Source organism: Rhea americana, unplaced genomic scaffold (genome assembly GCF_003343005.1).
Source record: "Rhea americana isolate MKP2758 unplaced genomic scaffold, rheAme1 scaffold_15, whole genome shotgun sequence".
In the NCBI taxonomy this organism is placed as follows: Eukaryota; Metazoa; Chordata; class Aves; order Rheiformes; family Rheidae; genus Rhea; species Rhea americana.
Window position 1 is genome coordinate 4298701 of NW_028185594.1, and position 11535 is coordinate 4310235.

The following is an 11535-nucleotide window of genomic DNA, read 5'->3' on the forward strand; positions in this document are numbered from 1 at the left end:
GCCAGAAAACAAAATCCCAATGCAGCCTTTGTAGGGCTACATGCACCTACTGTTCTTCTCCTCAGCACCGAGAAAATATGTTGGAAAGCCATCCACTTACTAATTCCTTCATACTAGGAAGACCTCAACACCTAGATTCTTCTGTTCCCCCCCCCCCAAAACACTGTGACTTGTTTCATGTATTCAAAAAAACAAACCAAACTCAGAAAGTCCAAGACAAATTAGACATATTTAATAACGAATATTTAAACTAGGTACTCCAAAACTCACCTGCCAGGATTGAAGAAAGATTTATAAAGGAATCACTTTTGGAAAACAAAAACTCTCTTAAATAAGTAGAAAACCAAGGCTGACTAAACAGAGAGCATGAGTTATTCTGACGACTCAGAACTAGCACACTAGCGCTGTGTAATGGCCCTAGAAGTCCTGGAGGCATGCAGAGCTGTGCAAGGGAGCTATGCTATACAAACTGGTTTGTTTAACCCTCAAATACCATAATTTGTGAGGCACTAATTCAAGAAAACATCTTCATTCAGGAAATCACTGCAGTCAGAGACTTCAGCCTGTGCCCAAAAGGTTTCATGCTGTCTTTAACGAAAGTAACAGCAAAGCTGCTCCTGACCTTAAATGGACAAAAGAGACATATTCCCTCTACAAAACCTCCCAGATTAAAGCAGGTGCTTCTATTTTTCAAATGCTGTATACAGAAATCTCTATTTTTGTTTTAAAAACACAGGAAAGCTAAGGGATGTTCTGAAAATGAACATTATGCTATGCTGTTTTCCTGTGATACATAGTTGGAAACTACCCTAGACTGTGTTTGTACAACACCATGTGACATCTACTTACCCTAAAATTCTCAAACTCGTAACAGAAGCACTTTACAAGCTATTTCACCGKTTCATTTCAACACCTAGAGCAGCCTAGCTCTCCTTTCAAGACACCAGAAACCTCTGGCTGTTGTTACTGCTCCCTTCCTCTAGTCTGATCAGACAGGAAACACCCCTTACTCTCATTATTTACTGCAAGTCCCCTGCTCTCTCATAGGTTTCTTAAAGCCTCAATTCTCAGAGGCACCTGGTTGCATCAGAACTACTCTTCTCAACACCAAAAATAAGCTTCTGGTTTCTCTGGTTGTACAGAAAAGCCTACAAACAGAACCTTACATTCTCCCAAAYGATCAAAATGCAAAARCAAACAAAAAGAACATGCACCTTGCTAAAAAAACTGGTATTCAGCAACTTCATTTTTTCACCACTACTTTAAGGTTCTGGTACATAGCTTATGAATACCTGAGGGAGAGCTGTGACAGAACCACACTGAACTGGGAGAGAAGCATCAGATGGAGAGGAAAGAGCTGTTGCTGAAACTGGTCATGATCTCAGACAGTCAGTCCAATGCCCTTTGTCTCTCCCTTATCATTTTAAAATGTAGACAAAACTAAAAATAAAAGCAATGAACACCRAAGTTCCTCCCCATCTGAGCTAGCCACTAATGAAGGAGGTTTCTTTTTACTGGCACAGATTTTCCACCAAGCAGCAAATGCAGTCTCTCCACTGTCCATGTGTTGGAAACAAAGCCACTTCTCGCCTGATGCTTTCCATATGAACTACTAGCTCCCATCTTTCTTCTCCCCTCTCCCTTCCTTTTCCATATTTTATTACTCACACAGCAGCTGTTAGTAGCTTGCAGATGAGTGGAACGTTTTCTTCAGCACAGCATAAATTTTCCAGGCTGATCTGGAAGGCCAAAAGAAAGAAAAGAAAAAGAAAACCAACAAACCCCAAACCAGGATTAGAAGTACTTTTCATCAGTTTSTTGGAGACAGTTGGCTCTGCAGGGCTGGTACTTTTTAAAACCACTATGCAATCACAAGTAATGAACAAGGCACTGAGCTGCTCATCTCACCCTGCACCCTGGGAYGCAAGGCACCTCAGACCTCAGGCTAACCCAGCGGTGCTCGTGGAGGGTGAGCCTAGGAAGAGGTGGGATTGCATCACGCTCGCACATTCACACACCAACACACTCATGCAGGGAGGGAGAGCAGTCCCAGGTCAGGGACCAGAAGTGATTAGCTATTGCCTGTGGCATCATGGCAGCGTTGTGGCTGCAGTGCTCAAAAGATGTGAGAGAGTTAAGGGCTGCACAGAGTGGAGATATCTTTTACTCTCCAAATTGATACTACCTGGGAAAAATGAACCAAGTGTTAGATGCTCAAGACCTGAAATAGAAGGCTACAGTGGACACCTGTAAAGTAGAAAGCTTTCCACTGAAGGCGTTAGCCAAGCCAAGCATCTCACACAGAAGATGGGGCCAGGCCCTCAGTAAAAGCTCCAGGAACTGACTGAAACAGTTCCATCAGATTCTCCAGTGAAAAAAAGAAAAGGACATTTTTGTTAAATCTAAAGTGTTTCAGTGGAATAGATTGGGTTTAGATCCACCATGTCATCAACAAAAGTTCCCATATCCAAGATGGAACCTGGAAGGGCAAACTTTAATCAAGCACAGAAAGGATTCTAACCGAGGTCTCTAACTTCACAGCTGCAGTGCTGTGCTGTGGACAATGTCCATTTTGAGTGTAAAGAGCAAGCAGATGCGAGCAGCTCTCACCCCTTCTACTCTTCCACCCACTAAACATTTTCACTGTGGCCTTTGCTCACTGGAACCTTTGTTTTCGCTCCAGCCCTGGTGGGAAATAAAGGCAAGCAGCTGAAGGCCGTTCCCTGCTTCCCCCTCACCAGCACAAAGGAATTCAGTGGGAYGCTGGTCCCTCCTTCTGGGCTGGGAGTCAAGACGAACCAGCAAGGGGACAAACTTGCAAATGTTTACAAATCCGAGAACTTTCCTCATGCTTGAAAATGAACTTTGCCCACTGAAGAGTCAGGATTAAAAACAAATGCCTAACAGCATATTAGCCTATTAGTAGTGAAAGCATTTTAAAATCTAATTTACTTGTCATGCCGCATGCATCTCTCCTCACCACTCGATCCAAACAAAGTCATTTTCACTTTGATTTCCAGTCACTTTTACTTCAGACGGAAAAATACTGCTTTGTCAGAACTGCAAAGACAGCAGGTGGGCAAGACAATCTTGTCCAAAAGACACAAACCCCTCTTCCCCTTTTTTTTTTTTTTTTTTTTGTTATATGGATGGAGATCCTGCCACTGATTGCAGTTTCTGTCAGAAGATGTTTGTTTACAAAGCTCCATCGTGATCAGAAGTCAACCTTATGCCAATGTCCCTTTAAAACTGACCTTGGGAGGCTGCAGATTTAAGAGCAGGATTTGTAAATCAGGACATTAATTGGAATGTCTCAGAAGAGCTTCTCACAAACCAGTGTCCTTCTTCACGTGCCTCCCCATCAACATCAAGCTTGCCTTTGTCAGTGGCTACTTTCCTAGCCCTTGCAAAGCGAGAGCTGTTGACCCTCATGTATGATTTAAAGCCTAGCTTTGTAGTCAGATCCATAACGCTGGGAAATAACTCAACAGGAATAGGTAATGGGAGACATGGTCTATAAGTACCGTGCTCAAAACTACTATGACACTTAAGTGCAGGACCTTCAGCAAGCATTAATATGCAGTCTATGCATAAGTGACTCAGATTCTTTAGTGCATATTGTAAAATCTTACCCCACACATCTTAGTATTTCTCTAAACAATAGCACATGTAATGCATACACAGTTGCACCGAGCAGAAATGTCCTGGATCAGAAAGGATCCTTCATGTGAAAGAAGGGGGAGAGAAAAACTACCTGCTTTAAAAGCATTAAGAGCATCAGAGCAGCTTGCTAATATATTAAACCCTTTAAACAAAAAATTTCCTGCCTTCATGCTTGAATTTCCTACACCCAACTCCTCTTTGACACCTCTTTCAAAAACCTAGAGGTGGGGTCAAAGTAGTTCCACATGCAAGTTGTTTCAAAGCTGCCACACATTTCAGAGAAGGGGAATTTAAGTTCACTTTTCAGACATTTTATTTTATTTTATTTTTAACACAGGCAATCCTAAACCTAGCTGAGGGTTCTCAGAGAGGGGAGCTGTCCTACAGTTTCAGCACATATCACTGCAAATATATGAACTAAAATGGCAGGGATTTGTAACAGCATACTTTTGAGGGTGCTGGCTGTTTCCCCATGTACTTAAACAATCCCCTCTTGCTTCCAGCCATGGTACCTGAGCACCTCGGATATTAATACTTATCCTCACAGCACCTCTGTGAGAAAAGCAGAAGCTGCTGCTATCATAATTTCATAACTGAAAAACTGAGAAGCAAAGGTTCTGGCTTTTTGGTGAAATTCAAAATGCCTAAGTATCTTTGAGCACAAAGACTGAAGCAATTTGTTCTACGAAGGGAAATGAGATTTGAGTCCTGCTCTCACAACCCGCCTAGCAACCTGAACAGCCAGGCAGACTTCTTCCCCAGCTGCTGCTGGACCAGCAACAGCTAGCGCAGCCCAGCTACCACAGCCACATGCAGCCTCCCTCCAACATGTGCTTTATCTCAGTGCTGCCGGCTTGCAAGCTTAAGCTGTAGCCCTCACAATAGCTGGCATTTTCTTATTACTCACGCAGTCATCTAATTGCCTGAAAACCCAGCTTTTCTTTTTCCCTTTTTTTTTTTTTTTTTTAAGAGAAAAAGACAGTAAAATAAATATTCAATGGCTCAGAAACAAAGAAAATGAAAAGAACATCGAATTTAAAAAGTCCTTGCTTTTAAAGACAATCTTATAGTGTTTTGGGAACCAGGCATGTGATTTTTGAATTCAAAGTGCCAATGCTGGAAAGGAGATCCAGTCAAGAGAGCACCAGACTCAGACACGCAGAGCATGTGTAACACCTACCAAGACAGAAACCAAAGGAAAAAAAATAGGATGGTCTTGAGCACAACAGCATCAGGCTGGGAAACATTCCTTTGTAACATCTACACTGCAAATCTGTTCTCYGCCCAGAAAAATATGGGTGGAGGGGAGGTTCTTTCCCTGGCAGGTCTTTTTTGTTTGTTTGTTACAGAATCAACTGACCCATRCAAATTCAAATCCAAGTTAATTTGGATGAAGACAGAAGCTGTTATCAATAGTAAAAAGAGGACCTGTGGGGAGAAGAAATTCAGAGACGGACTATGGCAGGGACTTAAGCCTGCAAAGAGCCACAGAAATGACACCCTCAGCTCTTGAGCATTGCTGGGAGTTTGAAAGTGGTGAGGGTGTTGTAGATTCATACATGAAAGAATGAGCAAGAGGAACTTGAGAGTCCAGAAAAACAGAAGGGAAACTAAGAGGGCTTCAGCACCACGCTTAAAAACATCTTAATTAACCCTGGAATTCAGCTTTATCATCAAAGACGAAAACTCCCATCAATTACAATAGCTGTGAATAACTTTTGCTGATGTTTTGAGTGTGGTGATCAAATGCTTACAGTTTTTCTTCCTCTGCAGGACGTGACAGACCTGGTATGAGATGATGTAGTACTAACCCACTGCTTAGCATACTGAGCACCAATGCTGCTCAGCCAGTGAGCAAAATTCCTTTGTTTTATATTGACAATTGCAAGCAAGGTTCTTCATATGCAGCTACAGACTGAAATAAAAGCAGCTTCCTCTCACATCCCAGTAACACATTTCCTAATACAGAATGGACAACCAATACACGAGACCCTTCTCAGAGGAGAATCATTTGACAAAGCTTCAAAGAATTTGAGAATATCCAGAAGTGACCATTTGCCTCCACCTTGAAAAGCGTTAAGTGTAAAATTACTATATGAAACTGAAGACCTTCTGACATTTCCACATGGAAGTATCACATTGCAAACTAGCTATATATCATGATTTTTACRCAGTATGCTCTTATATATGTATTGCCTGTTTAATAGGACATAAGGCCATGAGTGATTCGGGGGGGGGGGAAGGTTAAAGCATACCAAATAAGAGAAAATATTTTCTAATTTAGTACCCACGTTGTGATTGTGCATCAAAGACATCTACCCCTTTCAAAAATCACATGCTGTAAGTCATACATAAAATAAGCTATTTAACATTTATAATGTGGTTTGTAGAGCTCTACGCTTTCACAGCACTAAGAAATAATCATTTGTAACAGCAGATTCTGTAATTAAGGAATCAGAAAACAACACAGACAGCAGTTTTGGTTTGTTTGTCTTTCCTCCCTCCCCATTTCTTTCTATAAGGTGACAGGAGCTTGCTTTCAGCACATGGAGCAAGCAGTGAACCTGCAGGTACAAACACACCAGAGCTCAGAGTCTGAAATACACTGCATTACACATGTGGCTGTTCTTGGAAGGCAACCATTTCTGCAAGTTATTCTCAAGAGTCATGATGTACTATAAGCACTTAAGAAATGTGTTACACTGTGACTGGAACCAAGATGAAATAGCAATATTAAAAGAGATGGTTTAGTTTATGTAGTGGCCAACTATGCCATTAAACTAGAACAATGGAGACGATGGGGAGGCAGGAATGTTCTTCAGCGTGATTTATTTCTTTTCAGTAGCAGTGGAAATTTTTGCTATAGGCCTGAAAATGACCCTGTCTGCCAAACAGAAGTCAGAATCAAGATGCAACAGAGCTCTGCTAGATTAGTCACCTTGGGATACTCTGCTCCCACACAGCACRAAAATCTCAAAGCACTTTGCCAGAATGGGTCAATTCAACCTCCCAGTCCCACAAAGACTGTGCCTTAGCGTTACTGCTGTCAGTCATTTCAGAGAAGGGGAAACTAAGGCTTGAAGGTGTGCTCAAAGATGTGGAAAGAAGACTCTGCCGCAGAGCCAAGAACAAAACAAATGTTTCCTTAACCCTGTGCTTTACAGGCAATTTCAGCCTCTCTTCTGCTTGGAAAGATCACAGCTTACTGTAGCTAAGAGTAACTGGGTCAATCAAGGCAAGAGAAAACCTTACCAGGTAATGGTTAACAAAAAAAATACAATTCTATTCCCATTTCTGCCAGCCAGTAAGACTTATTCTGCCCAATGATACACGTGTGAAAAGCTGGCTGTCTTTCAGAGGATCTATCCGTAAGCTCAGATTCGACACCTATACCCTGCTTGTTTCAGAAATCTCCTGAATCAGTCACGTGCACAGTCACCCTGTGCATCTACTTGCTCTTTGCACTCCTGTACTGATATTATAGAAATCACCATGCTAAAGGCTGCCCAATGGCCCCCAACAGAAAATGAAGAGAGCCCAAAGATGTCTCCTGATCAGACCTCCCTCTGCACACAGGGATAGTGAGTCCCAAGCTCCCCACAGGTGCTAAGAAGGATAGTAGAGGTAGCTTGAAATCTTATGCYTATGAAAAAACATACCTGGCTACAGAAAATGCCCTCGGCACACTGATCTCCTAATGATCACTCAAATGATGTAGTGAGGGTCAGTGTAAGGAACAGACAGCAAGTCAGCGTCAATCCCATCCCAAATCCCACCGCTTGCCTTCCCCCTTTTGGCAGCTTGGTGCCCTCTTTGGTGCTTGGTGGGACCACGTGCAGCCACATGGACTACTCCCCTCACAACTACATCCCAACAAACAGCCTGCTACCCACTTCCTTCCTCTGCAGAGTAACAAGGCACTCTTTGACCTCCTGTTGTCTCTCCCGGCAGTCTGGTTCCAATCTCAAGAATGCCACATCAGACGACAATCCCTGAACAACAGCAGATGTGACCAGAGACCCTCACACCGCACAAGAGCAAAGATGCAGGTGCCAAAATCCCTCCCCAGCAGGTTCAGATATGTGGAGTCAGCTCGCTGAAACRGATAGCAATAAGGACGGCTCCAATTAGAGCAAGGCTGAAACCAACACCAGACAGAAACACACAAATTTCAGGTTACCAGCATGCTGATGTACAGTGAAAGCCTGATTTTTGAATGTACACAGCCCACCACTCTCTTTAAYGTCCCTTAGTGTCACAGTCGATCAACGCCACTGAAAGAGAACAAATGCAGTTCTCTCTCTCCTGATGAACCTGTGCTACAAGTTACTCATGAGATCCTGTCCTCCTCACTCTGAAAAAAACCTTCTGACCTCAAAAGTGTTTTGCCTGAAGGAGAACAGGACACTCACAGTAAAGTTAAGTTTTTGTCRTCTAAAATCCAAGCCCTCCTTTGCCATCAGTATGTGTTCGAAAATAGTGTCAATCACATCACGGCTTCAGTTCCAGCTTCCACTTTAAGTATTTCTACTTTTAAAATTTAAACTATGTTTGATGTGGAGTGAGGGGCTTTTTGTTTGTATTTTTCCTCCCAAAAAAGAAACCTCCATAAGCAGATGACAATCTCTTCCTACCTAAAATCTGTTTGTGCTATACATATTGCCAAGTTGCCCTCATTTAGCTCCAGCACTAAGTGTCAAAAGAGTAGATACCAAACTTCCTCCCTTGCAGTGGGAAGGAAAAAGGGGGAGAGATCAGCTGACTGCATGTAAGTAATTAGCAACCTGCCTCTGCTCTCAGTGCCCTCCACGAGTGACTGATGTTTCACAATCGGAAACACAAGCAACTGCCCCAGCTCTATAATCCTCAGAAAGCACCCACAAAAGAGTGGGCTAGACTCAGGAGAAAAGGAAGACCAGACTTTGTCAACACTTTCACCCGAAAGCTGTCAAGCTTTCAGTGGGGCAAGTATATATTTACGGTACAGCAGTGAACACCATTTCCAGGAGTAAAAACGGTCACAGACTAACCTCTCCACAGCAAGCATTAGTAGCCTGCTAATCACAAAACAACTTGAGCTTGYGAAGTGATAAGGAAGCCTGCTCTTGACCCAAACAATGACTTCTCCCCTTTCAAGAGACTGAAGTAATTTCCCGGAGGCGCTGCCCCGTTGCYGGGAGAAGCTCCACTCCGGAGCCTCCGTGGAGCACAGGTGTTGCGCCAGAGCTCTTCATGAGAGCAGAAGGATGAACGGTTCAAGTGTTTTCACTCAAAACTAAAGCTGCTGCTTCCCAATCCTGAGGCTTCCTGCAGGGATCAGTCAGTGCTCAGTCAGCTGTCTTCCCTGGGGTCTTGCAGCCTGCCTGTTTAAAAGGACACTTCTAGGAACACACACACACACACTTTGTCTCAAAGTTGCTACTGTTTGCCTAATGTAAATAAATCCTTAAGACCTGGCTACATTTGAAAGTCATTCAGAGGAATGAAATCAGGGTCTCTGTGTCAGTGGGTCTGCCAAGTCTGTACGACAGCACATATTGTACAGTCAACTTTAACTGCTCCTACTACTACTCCAGCAGTTTCCCTCTCCTCCTCCTTCCCCCACCTTGTTTGCAAAGAGTCCAGCAGCAAAGCAACAAGGAAAAAAGAACAACAACAAACTGTAAATACAGGATATGTTATGAAACATCACACACTGGTTAGAGGATTTGAGGGGAAACGTAATAAATTATTTTCAACTTTTCTTTTCAAAGGTATGTGGAGAGTTAGTGGGATTTAACCAGAAGAGTGTTAGTTTAAATTTCACAGTAATAACAGTGGGATTGGATAGACACACTGTGCTGTATAAAACAAACTGCTGCTCTTCCTCACGTAAAAGAGGGCAGCAGGAGACAGAGTATCACATACAGTACTGCCTAAAGCATGCTGGCTATGTCAACAGATTATCTTGCTTTGGACTGTCTGGACTGTTATTAATATGTAACTGATTCAGCAACAAGGATGCTATAGAATTAAATGTGTGGGGTTTTTTAATGAAATTATATTAACCTCTTCAGTTTAATTAGCATGTTAAAAATATAAAAGGAAATCAGATGTGACCATCATGGATGTGCAAGCTGAATATTARTAACAAAAAGCATCCCCACCCCCTTGGAGGATAAAGCAAAGTTGAATCAGTCATTTTGCAAACGAAATCCTGAATGTGGCTGATAATAACCCTCTAGTAAGCGTGCGTATACACACGCTCAGAGACACAAAGCTGAAGACAAAACAGTTTTACTAGGGTAAACCTTTAAGGATCCAGCCACAGTCCAGCTGGTTGTCACCACTATAGCCCAAGTACTCTCCTGAAGTCCTACCACCCACATTTCTCATCCCCTCACCACTCCTAAGGAAAATTAAATGAATGTCTCAAAGAGTCAGTGAGTGGGGAACTAACACATGCCAYCCTCTACACTAGCCAGGATCAAGTGAATTCCTGCAGAGTGAAATTCAGTGGCTCACGATTCTTGGTGGGTCCGTGCCTTCAGCAGCACCACATGTCACTCCAGCCACACTCCACTATTCCTACAGACCAGTGGGGTTTTTGGTTTCTTTTTTTTTTTAAAAAAAAAAAAAGGACACCAACTAGTTCACAGAATTTTGACTAGTGTATTGCCTCTGCCAAAAAATCCTATCAAGAAATGGGAATATTTCATGATATCCTGCCATAATAAGGAATCCTACCTTTCCTTTCCCTCAGTATCCTAGCTGATAACTATTTATAGTCCTATGCATTTGGGTCCACAGTTGATTTTACACAACTGCTTYCTCTGTAACCTACTCTTCTCCTTGATATTTATTCATACCACTAATCATCATTTTAATGTATTTGTAATACTTGATTTCTCCCTTTTAAAATAACCTAATTCTTTCTACATAGTGATCGTATGGTGCCTCAAAACACACTGGTTTACTGAAGCCAGCCTAAGGCGTCATTGTTTTAAGACGCAGCAAGAAGTGTCTGTTTCTCCCACCTCCTAAAAAAAAAGAGAGGAAAAAAAAAAGAAAATAAGAAAAAAGGGGAAAAAAGAAAAAAAAAAAAGGGAAAAAGTCACCTCCCCGGTTACAGAATTTATCCTAAAATCTTTTACTACTCAGTCCACATACCTGCCCACCCCACATCTCTGAATTAAGCCAGGATTTTTATTGACATATACTAATTACCTGAAAATAAGAGTGATCTATTCCGTTTCCACCAGCTGCCAGTTGTCAGCACTGGCTGGTAAGTGATCAGCCTTGCTTAAAAGAACAACAATAACAAAAAAATCTAAGCTGAAAAATAAAATAAAAATAGTAGTCATCACAAAAACAAAACACTAAAGAATTCACCGGATCTCAGGTGCGTGCTTAGAAAGGACTGAAGGCAGACAGATTTCAATGGACTGCTCAGTTTGTCAGTGCAAAAAAATTAAAAAAAAAATAGAGATTTAAAGGTCTACCCACGCGGAAAAAAATGAAATGCAGCTAATACCCAAAATCATTTATTTTTAAATTACTCCCTAAGATTTATATACGTTCAACAGACACAAAAAAAAAAGCCAACCCTGAATTAAAGAACAAAAATAAAATGAAGTCAGAAATGCAGCCCCAATGCATCGACTGTCTGCACTTAAGAGATTTACAGGAGTAATTTAAATGATTCACCTGCTGCCAGTTTTCCTCCAAGGATGGCAAAGCTGAGAAGTAGCCGGTGTCGTGGACAAGCTGGAGTTCCTGGAATATACTATAACTAGCCAAGACATCCATGCTGCTGCTGAGCAAAACCCTTTCTTTCTGCTTTTGTGTGTGTTTGTTTGCTCTGGAGGGGGTTGTTTTTGATCATAAAAAAAA

At 42.1% G+C, this 11535-nt stretch overlaps 1 protein-coding gene across 3 annotated transcripts in view; it reads right to left on the reverse strand.

The window, feature by feature from the left end:
- KLF7 (KLF transcription factor 7) overlaps positions 1-11516 on the reverse strand; it is a 95952-nt gene extending 84436 nt beyond the window's left edge. For all 3 annotated transcript variants that reach the window (XR_014895140.1, XR_014895141.1, XM_085299380.1), the window contains exon 1: positions 11350-11516. Coding sequence is in view for 1 of the 3 variants with exons in the window: in XM_085299380.1 (XP_085155506.1) it covers positions 11350-11451 (102 nt within the window). In the remaining 2 variants the exon portion in view is untranslated. The remainder of the gene's footprint in view (positions 1-11349) is intronic.
- Between the last annotated feature and the right edge of the window lie 19 nt (positions 11517-11535).